General features: G+C 37.8%; 1 protein-coding gene across 1 annotated transcript in view; it reads right to left on the bottom strand.

Annotated features, from left to right (window-relative positions):
* LOC103089495 (FRAS1-related extracellular matrix protein 2) overlaps positions 1-13,263 on the bottom strand; it is a gene marked incomplete at its 3' end in the record, with an annotated part of 94,049 nt that overhangs the window by 63,768 nt on the left and 17,018 nt on the right. The window contains exon 2 of the mRNA XM_007448628.1: positions 13,044-13,133. Coding sequence (XP_007448690.1) covers positions 13,044-13,133 — 90 coding nt within the window. The remainder of the gene's footprint in view (positions 1-13,043; positions 13,134-13,263) is intronic.

Raw genomic sequence — 13,263 nt, forward strand, 5'->3', positions numbered from 1 at the left:
TTTTTGCGGTACGTGGGCCTCTCACTGTTGTGGCCTCTCCCGTTGTGGAGCACAGGCTCCGGACGCACAGGCTCAGCGGCCATGGCTCACAGGCCCAGCCGCTCCGCAGCATGTGGGATCTTCCCGGACCAGGGCACGAACCCGTGTCCCCTGCATCAGCAGGCGGACTCTCAACCACTGCGCCACCAGGGAAGCCCAGCAGTTTACTTTTAATAAATCATTTAAGATAAACCACACTGATGTGGTTCTAACGGGATCAATAGCCATAGACTTAGTGAAGGAATCTGATTCAAAAGAAATTCAGGAAGCAGGTAAAATTGACTGGTTTAGTAACTGGATGGCTATGCATGGTGAAACAAAATGGTTTTTCAGGTTTAAGTCGTAAGAATAACTTTTTCTCAAATGGTTAATAACAATTTCTTAAATGGCTAAGTGTAGCCTACTTTTCTTAATTCTACAGCAATGATGCCATGCATTTAATGTGGGGCCATTTCTGCATAAAAATAAAGCAAAGCAAGAGAAGGATTATGGGAACACAAAATGGTTCTTCTCTGTCTCTCGGATTTCTGAAGTCTACTAACCAGTTTTACCACTTTTTTTTTCAATTTCTGAAGTGGCTCTCTTGAGCTATGCTTAAAAACACTGTTTTCAGTGTTCTCAAATCATGCCTCTAATAACTATGTAAGTGGAGTTAAAGGTAACAGGTGGGGCATTACCAAGATGAAATGATTAGCTCTTTCTGCACAGAGGAAACCAGCAAAGAAATAGAGAGCAGGCACTTCTGCTCTCTCAGTTTGGAGGAAAGTAGTCAGAGCTCTCTTGAAATAAAAAGAGCAGAATTGTGTCCTGGCTTCCTTCATCAAAATACTATGAAGGGGCTTCCCTGGTGGCGCAGTGCTTGAGAGTCCGCCTGCCGATGCAGGAGACGCGGGTTCGTGCCCCGTTTCGGGAGGATCCCGCATGCCGCGGAGCGGCTGGGCCCGTGGGCCATGGCCGCTGGGCCTGCGCGCCCGGAGCCTGTGCTCCGCAAATGGGAGAGGCCACAACAGTGAGAGGCCCGCATAACGCAAGAAAAAAAAAAAAAAAAAAATACTATGAAGGTGCTATTTTCCAAGCTTAAATCAAAATCAACAAGAAGAATAAAACGTAGTTCTAAATTGAAAACCAAACATAGCAAGATAATTTTGTTCCTTAATCTTTTCTTTTAATTTCTTAGTACCAAGAATACTAATAGCCTCTGCAAAAAGTGAGTCTTATGTGAAATGGTGCTTAGCCATAACTGAATAATTTATTCTGGAATCTTCTATCATAACAACAATACGAGAATTCTAAATGTGAACCACCTAAAGGTACACTGTTTTCTTAACCTTATATTTATTCCCTAATGAAAAATCGCTAATGATACCACTACTTGGCAATTGATTTTTTATCCTCAGGGGCAGAAACAGATCAATAAATTAATGATTTTAGTAAATTTACACTAACTGTTCTAAAAGAAAAGGTTCAGGAAAACTTTTTCCCCCTCATTTACACAAACATTATTGCTCCTAGGACATGTACATTATGAAATCAATCTACATTTGTGAAGCAAGAACCAAAACATCTATATTTTGTGTGTGTGTGTGGTTCACACATTCCTCACTTTATCACAATGTTAAAAAACCATATTTCTCCTTATTTGCCATTGGGATTAGGTATGACATTTTTCCCTTTGAGTTCACTGGAATATTGCAGAAAGACCCATGGCTGTAAAACTTATCAGGTAGAAACAGATAAATAAAGCTGTTACATAAAATCTACATATTACCCAATCATTATTTTTAAGAACATTAGAAAGATGAGATTTTTTAAAGCAGACAGTTTTCCTGTAAAATCACAGGAAAATAAGATTTTACATTTTTATTACACGGAATCAAGAAGTATCTGTTTACTGGGGACTTGCCTGGTGGCACAGTGGTTAACACTGCGCCTCCAATGCAGGGGGCCCGGGTTCGATCCCCGGTCAGGGAACTAGATCCCACATGCGTGCTGCAACTAAGACCCGGAGCAACCAAATAAATTAATTAATTAAAAAAAAAGAGGTATCTGTTTACTGCAAATGATTCACATAAGCAATATTCAGCTTTTAAGGAACATGTTAAGAGTAATATACAAATCCATGGCACTTATTTTCCAATGACACAAATGGAGAATTTCAAAATATATGCTCTTCTTATTACTTAAGTCTACTAATTTTCTCAAAGATGTTTTATTTGTTTTTTTCTTTATGATAATGATTAAATGGAACATCTGTCAGCTGCATAACTATACTACAGTATAGTTTAGTACAGCATTCTACACTAAATATATTTAGGAGGTTCTAAGACCTGAACAGACATGGTATTTTATCACTGTCTTCGGCTGGCTGTGTCCCAGCGTATTAGACTTGCGATCAAAACTGTCCCTCAAACCTCACAATTGCTAAATCAAGATGTTTTGGAGTACTACATTTTGGTAAAAGCATGTTACTATATTTAAGCTTCAAGTCTATAAAATTTATATTTCCAGTCAGTAAAAAAGAGAAATAAAACATGTACAGTGAAGAAAAGTACAGTGTTTTTTATTTCTATGATTTGGCCAAAGTGAAAACTCATTATTATTAGATTAACGGAAATCTTAGTTTAGCTACTTACTAGTGGTCCAATAACTTTGGAAGCATTCTTAGCCTTTAGATTCAGCATTGAAGATGTGTTCATCATTCTTCCACTTTTGTCCCCATATATCCCATCTTTCCACCAAAAACAGACAGTCAAACTTTATACACAGTTGAGAAACGCAAGCACAAGGAAGAAAAGAAGAAAGAAAACGACAGAAGGAGGAGTGAGAGAGGGAAAATAAGCAAGGAAAAAAAAAAAAGGGAGACAAACAGAAAGAGAAGCTCTGGAAACCCTCATAGTAGTAGCTACCTGCACAGTTCTTACTATGCCGCAGGAACTGTGCTGCATGAATGATCCTATTTCCATGAATAATCTTACTTAAATCCTCAAAAGAACCCTATTAGCTAGGTACTATTATTGTCCCACTTTACAAATGAAACTGAGGCTTGGAAAGGTTCAGTCTCTTGGCTCAGGGTCACATCACCAACTGGTATTTGTCCCAGTTCTAACGCCAGAGGCTGCGCCCCTCACTTGGATGGAAAGGAAGATAAGCAGCGTCAAGAGGTTGACCTTCCTGTGTACACGTTTCGAAGAAGTAAGACATCTCATGATTAATATGTTGGAAAGGACCTCTTAATTTCCCTTCAACCTTTTCCATACCCCGCTAGTCTTTTCCATCTCAACAAATGGCAGCACCATATTCCACTGGCCAAGAAACCCAGAATTATGCTTAATTCTCTTTTTTCCTTACCCCATAATCCAATCCATCAGTAAGTACTATAGATTGAGATCTGAAATTACGCAAGCCTGTCTTCTCTCTGTATCAGATGTCTTCCTGCATCAGCCCCTGCTTTCTCCTTGATACATCCCCTTGACTCTCCACAGCTACATGAGTCATCATCTGAAAACATAAACTGGAACGTGTTACTGCCTTGTTTTAAAATGATTTGGGTTCCCTGTGCTATACAGTAGGTCCTTGTCGGTTATCCATTTAAAATATAGCAGTGTGTATATGTCAATCCCAAACTCTGTTCAATATTCTGTAACGACCTAAATGGGAAAAGAATTTGAAAAAGAATAGATACATGTATATGTGTAACTGAATCATTTTGCTGGGCACCTGAAACTAACACAACATTGTTAATCAACTGTACTCCAAAATAAAATAAAAAGTTAAAAAAATGATTTGGTGGATTCTCTTTCACTCAGAACAAAGTCTAAATTACTGCCCTGGGTTTATAAGGCTCTCGCCCCAGTCTGTCTCTTGAGCATCATCTTTGTCCCACTCTCTGGTTTGTTAGTTGAGCTCCAGGTGTGTTGATGTCCTTCTGGTCACTTGAACACACCAAGCTCAGTGCCATGGCACGTGCTTTTCCCTCCACCTGGAACATTTCTTCCTCCCTTCGTCCTGACGCAGCTTCATCTCATCCTAGGTCTAAGCTTAAATAGTACACCTTTCAGAGGCCTGTCCTGACATCTGCATCTCTATCTTGGATTTAATTATAACCCCCCCAATACTTTAAACAATGTATACGTGTTGTATTTGTCTACTGTTTTCTCATCCATAGCTATCAGAACCTCAGGTCAGAGGTCAAAACTGCCATGATTGTCATTATTTTCCAAGATCCCAATAGACACCTGAAACATAGTTGGGACGCCAAAAATACTTGTTGAATAATTCAATAAGTAAGTGAATAGGGAAACTTTTTAAGTTTCACCATAGAAACTCTGAACCTTCTCTTCCATTGCATTCTGGTTCTCTGTTGTATTCTTATAGGTTCTAGCAAATATAGAATCATACTAATGACAACTGTCATTGAACACCACGGTCTATTTCTCCTGGCCACGCAGAGCAAATTTAAAAAGACAGACTGGGATATTACTGAGTAACGTAATATATACCACAAATAAATATTTGATTTGAGATTATGGTATTTTAGTCACTTATGAAAGATTTGCTTAGTTTTTAAAAGGTGATTATCATTTGTTTTGAGAGTAAATATAGAACCATGCTAAACCTCTAAAAATGTGTCTAATAAGGATTCATATTCACGGGAAGATTTAATGATTTAAGAAAAGTTTCCTCTGAACAAAAGCTAATGAAAACAGTACAGCCATATGACATATAATTTTGGAACGAAACTAAAGAATAATAACTAATAAAATTTAGTTTATATTTTTCTATTTAAAAGGTACAAATTCTTTCATGGATAGTACAGTACAGGTATTTTATAGATTCATGCTTTTAAAGGTAGGGATCTGGCACAGAAAGATCCTGACGACTTGAACTGTTCTGAACTGTTCAATAAAAAAGGAGAGGCTTACAAACATTATGCCACAGTCGCCAACACCTCCTCCCAGGATCTGTGGATCTGTGCTCTCTTACAGATTAAAAATACTTGTATCAGTGCCTGACATTACTTCACCGTCTTATTATAACCTCCCGAGGCACTAGTGTCTTTCCTCTGGTTCTCATGTCACTAGTAATTAACTTTATTGCCAAGAATGCTTGCTTTTTTTCCTCTCAGCTGAATGTCTGTAAAATCTTTTAATGCTTGTACTCAGACCTCATTTTCCGACTTACTGCACTTATTTATATTTTTCCAGCCCTTGCTTTAAATTCAAGCTAATTATCAATAATGACTTTGCTCTAAACCCTGAAGTTACTGGTCACCTTCCAGCAAAAACTTGTGCTTCTTCTAAACCAGCATGAAGAGCTTCCCGTCTCCTGGTGTCTTGAGTATTCAACCATCAGGTACGGAATAAAATTCTGAAAGCCTCGTCCTTAACTGACATTTCATATACAGAAATGACTTTGCAGCTTTTTCTACTATGTCAAGAAGCTATTTATATCTTTCAATAGCATATGAATTAGGGATCTTGGTGGATGAAAAACTGGGCACCGCAAGGCACAATCAAAGACAGTGGCAACACATGTCTCGCTATGGACCAGATACATTATAATGGCCAACACGCATATCATGTCTGACGCCCAGTTTCAGTGCCAAAACCAGAGAGAGGCTCTCATGGATGGTGTGCCCATGTCATATGAGAGCTCAAATGAGGAAGCGGCAAACCAGTTTTCATAATGGAGAAAAAAGTAGGGCTCCTCCTACTAAGTATACCGGGTCAGATGATCACGTATCCTAATTCTTTCTTCTGCCCATCAAGAAGTACCTTGGGGCTTCCCTGGTGGCGCAGTGGTTGGGAGTCCGCCTGCCGATGCGGGGGATGCGGGTTCGTGCCCCGGTCTGGGAGGATCCCGCGTGCCGTGGAGCGGCTGGGCCCGTGAGCCATGGCCGTTGAGCCTGCTCGTCCGGAGCCTGTGCTCCACAGTGGGAGAGGCCGCAGCAGTGAGAGGCCCACGTACCACAAAAAAAAAAAACTCTCCAAAGTAAAACAGATAACCAACAAGGACCTACTGTATAGCACAGGGAACTCTGCTCAATATTCTGTAATAACCTCAATGGGGAAAGAATTTGACAAAGAATAGATACATGTACATGTATAACTGAATCATTTTGCTGTGCACCCGAAACTAACACAACATTGTTAATCAACTATACTCCAACATAAAATAAAAATTTAAAAAAGAGAGAAATATTGCAGAAAAAAAAGAATTATCCTGAATCTGATGATCAGGCTTTGAGGCTTGAAACAAGCAAACAAACAAGAAACATAAAAATGTACATAATGGCTTTTTAATAAGAACTGAGGATACTTTATGCTAATATAGCTTTCTACTTCTCTCCCTGTCATAAAGTTGTCTCACATGTGGCAAAAAAATTAGGGTGACTAAAAATACTTAAGATAGTGGTGCTGACTTAAAAATTTCAGTGATTTATAGAAAATGTTGATTTCTTTTTTAAATTTTAAAATTGTATAACTGTTTATATAACATACTGACAACTTTTTTTTTTCTTAAAAGAATTCTTTAAGAATAAGAACTGGTGGTTACTGTGAATCTCTTCAATCTTAAGTATATTTCACTGAAGGTTTCAAAGCCATTTTTATAGCAGTTAGTTTCATGTATTTAAAAATGTGAGGGGCTTCCCTGGTGGCGCAGTGCTTGAGAGTCCGCCTGCCGATGCAGGAGACGCGGGTTCGTGCCCCGTTTCGGGAAGATCCCACATGCCGCGGAGCGGCTGGGCCCGTGAGCCATGGCCGCTGAGCCTGCGCGTCCGGAGCCTGTGCTCCGCAAATGGGAGAGGCCACAACAGTGAGAGGCCCGCATAACGCAAGGAAAAAAAAAAAAAAAAAAAATGTGAAAGCTTTACTAAAAATCTTTTTTGCTGCCACAAGGATTTAAATCAATGCTAGGATAAGAGAATGTTCTAAGGGAATGCAAAGGGTCCCCTGGGAACTGTTTATAGGAGCTTTTTGTAGAATACTATTTAATTGATCCTTATATAAAATAGAGCTTCTTTTGCCCATTTGTCTATTCATTTATTTTAATATTTGTTTAATATTTACTGTGTGCTCACCCCTGGATAGGCTTTGTGGTATAAAGATTAATGACACCTTTTTTTGACTTGAAAAAGTTTCTTCTCTACTAATGGAGGTCTTCACATTAGCAAATAATCAGAATACAACATTCTTGTTCTAAAGAAAGGTAGGGATAGAAGCACAAAAAAAGGGCATGGCTAATTTTGTTATCAAGATATTGGGAGCAACTTTGGAGAGGGAATGACATCTGAGTTGAAAGTTGAGGAGTGATTAGTGGTCATCAGGGCTGAGGGTGGGACATAACTGGAATAGTTACATGAGACTGGATTTCACATCATAATAAAGAGCTAGACGATATCCTTGGAGACAAAACTAAAAAGGGACAGGAGCTCTTTCATGTTAGAATACTTATAATGTTAGAAGAGGAAAATTACAGAGTTAAATGCTGGGAAGAAATCGGTAAAATATGCTCTATTATGAAGGGGATAAAAGAATACATGTTTTTTCAAGGATGTGCTTCTTGTAAGCAACATGTAATTGGGTTTTGTTTTCTTATCCAGTTTGACAACTTTTATATTCTAATTAGAACATTTAGTTCACTTACATTTAATATAATTATCGATACATTTTGCTTTATATCTATCATCATAATATTTGCTTTCTTTCTGTTTCTTCTGTTCTATGTTCTGTTTTCTCTCATTTCTTGTTATCTTTTGGATTTATTTTATTATTATTAGTTTTCTAATTTTTTCCCTCTATTAGCTTAGGAAAACAAAACAAAACAAAACAAGAATACATGCTGTTTTTCTTCCCACAAAATTCCAAGTACTAGATCTGGAATTTTAATTCAAAGAGGCAATTATCAAAGGAGGATGTGTTTTCCAAGTCTGTATTATTATTATTACATTGAATTACCCTTGAGAAGACATAAAGGGTAAAAGCAAAAGAGATGGAAGACGGTTTAGCTAAATCCATAGGTGATTGCTACCCACACTTACATACAAAAGCTCTTTGGATGAAGCCACAGATAACAGGAATACACTTCCTAATTTCAGAGTTTGATCTTTTAGATTGTAACTATGAAAATGCATGTGTTGATTGGCCCCAGAAAACTGGATGATGACCTATTTTAATGTAACATTTTCATGGTTTTTTTTTTTTGGCTGCGTCGCGCGGCTTGTGGGATTTTAGTTTCCTGACCAGGGACTGAACCTGGGCCCTCAGCAGTGAGAGCGCAGAGGCCTAACCAATGGACTACCGGGGAATTTCCTCAGGTTCTTCACGAATATTCCAATAAATGTATTTCATTACTAAATGATCATTTGAAGAATTACAATATGACAATTTATAATTATGAATTTTAAGGGCTGCATAACACTTTCTGATGCAGATACCTTTACTAAAAAGCTCTATTTTTATTGGCATTAGTAATTTCCAGATTGCTACTTTTCGCATGGTGACATACATGTGCCTACAAATTTTTGCTTCTGTTGAGCCATATCTCAAGTGGAATATTATAGCCTTCTTAACTCCATCTCCATATTCACAGATGTTTCTTCTACTTTATTTTCTGTTTACAACCTCACAAATAGTTTGGAAGTGTACCATAATCCCTGAAGTGAATTTTTAAAAACTTGCTTTGTAATTTAATTGATAAAATTATTATAAAATGGTACCTTTGTGACCAGCTAGAAGGGTGGGATAGGGAGGGTGGGAGGGAGGGAGACACAGGAGGGAAGAGATATGGGGACATATGTATATGTATAACTGATTCACTTTGTTGTAAAGCAGAAACTAACACACCATTGTAAAGCAATTATACTCCAATAAAAACGTTAAAAAAATGGTACCTTAAGGTTGATTTGATTTGTGTTTATTTCAACTTTAGAAAGAATAACTTTTTTTCCACATGTAGGTAGAAAAATTACAGTGTGATACCAGGAAAGAATACTATAAATGCTAGGATGCAGTGACCTTTAAAGTATTCTAAAATAAAACTGTACACCCCAGAGGATGCAGAACTTTTTGTCTCTCAGCAGATCCTACTCTGACTTCATTCTCATCTATCAAACATGCCTAAAAAGTCAGTCTGGAGAACCCAGAAGAATTCAAGTATTCCTCCCTCTTATGTCAATCCTGAATAAGTGTCGAAGTTACTGTTTGAGGAAAGAATCTGGGATTCAAATTGGCCTCTAGCTGCCTGGTTATACAACTTGAAGGAGTTACCTATATCCATGACCCAGTTTACTCATCTGCCAAATATACGTATTTTTAACTGTGCTCGGAGCTATGAAGGCAAAATTGCATAAATGATAGTTCTAATAAAAGATCTAATGCAAAGAACCCTGACATATGAGGATCTGTGTGCGTGTGTGTGTGTGTGTGTGTGTGTGTGTATACATGTGCTATACTAACCAACATTCATTAAGTCCAAACACAGTAGAACTCCGACGTGAAAACCCTGATGCTATCTATTCTTCAATTAGTGTATTCTTTAGTCCAGTCTTTTGGTAATTGCCCCAAAGCCCGCCAAACACTAAAAAGTAGTAACTCTGTCCTAAGCACCAATTCATTAGTCATGGGTGGTCTTAACCGGTTAGAACATTATAACAGAATTCTGTGGCTAGCCAGGTTCTTATGATAATATAATTAAATCGAAAACAAGGGATTTTAGTTTTCTGTTCTCCTCAGCCTCCTCTCCCATTCTTGACTCCTGAAATTAAAAGCTATGATTTTATTTTTTGGTTTTTTTTGCCATACGCGGGCCTCTCATTGTTGTGGCCTCTCCCGTTGCGGAGCACAGGCTCCGGACGCGCAGGCTCAGCGGCCATGGCTCACGGGCCCAGCCGCTCCGTGGCATGTGGGATCTTCCTGGACCGGGGCACGAACCCGCGTCCCCTGCATTGGCAGACGGACTCTCAACCACTGCGCCACCAGGGAAGCCCTATGTTTTATTTTTAATGTTATTTGAGGATTATATTTGCTCCAGTAATTTCCTTAGTCACTGTCCTAAAATCAATCTGGTTGACTTGAAGAAAGTGATTTTTAGTGAGTTGGAGAGAGAACTGGCAGTAGAGAGTTGACTGATTTTATGCCATGGTGCCTTGACTTCCTTCTCAGATCTGAAATACTGAAGCATTTCATATATATCATGGGAATGGTGTACGGATATGCTTACTATAATTGTATAAAGTAAATGATAATAAATGACTACAGCTGAATTCAGTAACTAAACCCTCTGGTCCAAAAAGTCTGCCATCAAATGGACGGGAAGAGTAAGTACCCTTGAAGGAGCTCTGTTACTTCCTGGATGGATGGATGGATGTGTTTGGGGAAGTTACCTGGCTACTCTGAGACCTAGATCCTTCCAACTGAGAAACAAGGAGAATCCTTGTTCATAAGATTCAATCCTTGAATTACCTGACATAATTCCTGAGGCATACGTATCTTGGAGAAGTGTCAAACGACATCACAAATGTGTCTTCATAAACATGTCATCTAGTTCATGAAATTTACAGTGCTACATTGGAAGATTTTGAAAATAAACGTTAATATTCCAGTCTACAAAATAGGTCTTTTCTAGAGTACATTTTGATGAAATTACTGACTGTACTACTAGAAGATATAATAGCTAGGTCAGAAAAAATTCATAATTCTTGGTATAATATTTTTGTAGAGAGGAAGAATATCTTTATTTCTTCTTTTATCACAAATATTGCAAACTTTTTTTTACTTCTGTTTAGCAAAATACCTCACATTTCCCAGAGAGGAGAATTTCATTCAAGATACTCTGTAAGTTTAAATAATATTTCACTTCTCATTGATATATTAGAATATGTTACAAGAGACAGTGCAAAAATCCTAAAAAAATAAGTATCAGATTGAAACTATTTTGAAATACATATATGACTTTTTATTTTTTAATCTTGCAGGTCTCTGTATTTATTCTGTCAAAGGGAAGTTTTCTTGCATCAGGGAAATTAAGATAAATTCTGTCCCACAGATAGTTGCTAGAATCTGCCTGAGCCCCGTAAGTAATGCTAAGTCAGTGGGAGGATAAGAGTACAGGACAATATCTCCGGAATTTTTCTCTCTCACATGAAACTCTAGCTCTGAAAAAGCTCCCAAAATGATTTAGCTCCTATTTCCATAAACACAATCTTTAGAGGCTCAGCCACTTTTTCAGCAAATCCAAAAATAAACCCAGTCTCTTCAACTAGTCACTCCTCACTTAATATTTTGAAATATGATACAGTACAGTGTTTTGCAAAGTTTGAAAACACACCAAAATTTTAAAGTAATTGCTACCATTCCATTCAGCTAAGGAAAGAAAAGTGCATAATAATAGAGCATATATATCTGTAAAAAGAAAGAAAAAGCAAAATGTATAAAAAAGTATAGGCTGTAATGTCTTGGAATTGTAGTCATTGGATTTCAAACATTTTGGGGGAATTTTAAAGAAAATCATACTTTTGCTATTGAGGTTTATTCAGTCACTTGGAAAGATATACACGGTGTTTGGAAACAAAGATTTAGTCCTTACATTTATATTTATATATATATATATACATATATACATATACACATATATACACACACACATATATATATGTACACACACACATATATATGTATATACACATATATATAAAATATATATGTATATATATAAGACAAATTTGAATTATTTCAGAGTCTCACTCTAAAGTTTACTTGCAGTAGTATTTCCCATTTGGGCAGCAAGATTCAACAAGCAGATTATTTTCTGATAAGTTGATTTCCTTCTCAGAACTTGGTTTCATACTAAGATTCATTTATCAATATGTAGAATACTAAAGTATGATTTGGTTGCTAAAAAAGTAAAGGCATTAAACTTATTAAATTTAGTTGAACCCAAGTTAACACGCTTCTTTCTTTTTCCTCTCTGTCACACACCCAGCAGATGTCATTTTTCAGAGCTGTGATCCTGTTACATCCAACGACATTTTAAATAAGTGCTATTTAATGCTTCAAAAAATAGGAAGGGAAAGCATGGAATCTTTTTGAGACAGATGACAGAAGAGTGTGCGTTTTTATAAAGCATCGTAAGGAAACAGGTGACTGAATCATTTCTCCCTCTCTCTTCTCTCACACACAGGTCCCCTCATTTCCTGTGTCCTGTTCACACATTCTTCCTGAGGTTCTTTACCTTCTCCTGAGAGCAGGCGAGAACACAAACATCCTTAGGATCAATCTAGAAGTGGCTAGCTCTCCTAGGCTGCAGGTGGGGGAAGGGAGCTGAAGAGTGTGAGAGGCAGTCAGGGCTCTGGGGGAGCGATGACAATAAACTACTGAGGTGACTTAGATCCCAGGTCATAGTCTATTCTCTGCAGTATTCAGACTTCATCAAGGAAAAGCTGAGCTAGACCAAGTCACAAAATGCCCCAAACTAAGAAAACTAAGAAAATCATTAGACATACTGAGCTTGATACACATTTATTTAGCACTGATTTCTTGGTGAAGGCGACGTATTATCCACCAGCATTAGTCCACACAACACCCAAGAAAAGTAGAAAAAGGCACCCCCTTTGGGCAGACACACCTAGGTAGAACACATGGTTTGCAAGTGGGGCTGGGCTGGTCCCAACATCCTCTGGTGGCCTCAAGCAGCAGCTTTATGCAGAGTATAATCTGAACAACTGGACATGGGGATCCTATTTACATAGATCTTTCTCGTTAGTGCTTTACAAATCATAAGACAAGAATAATATAACTAGAACATGTATTTACAATCATTGCAGAGTAGTATTGTGTCAGACTGAGAATTGTAAGATTTTCATGAGCAAATACCAACTTCACTCAGTACAAACTCAGGTGAGCATAAACTGATACTTGATACCGATTCCCTGTAATAAAGTAGCCAAAGAGCAAGGAATAAAAGTCACTCTCCTTGTTTATACTAACAGGAGAGTGAATACTTACCACCATCTTCAACTGTAAAATGGAATATGTCACTTGTGGCATTAGCCCCTTCTCTCAAGACGTAGCATATTTTCATATCATCAATGTCAGCTACAAAAGAACCAAATAAGAAGATGATTAATTACTAGGGCAAAACTGGTGACTCATCATTTATGGTAAATCCTATTGGCTATTACTTTTCTGAGCCATGTTTAGATCTCCTTCTCCTCCTAAGGGAAAG

Source organism: Lipotes vexillifer, unplaced genomic scaffold, assembly GCF_000442215.2.
Source record: "Lipotes vexillifer unplaced genomic scaffold, Lipotes_vexillifer_v1.1 scaffold2487, whole genome shotgun sequence".
NCBI classification, from domain to species: domain Eukaryota; kingdom Metazoa; phylum Chordata; class Mammalia; order Artiodactyla; family Lipotidae; genus Lipotes; species Lipotes vexillifer.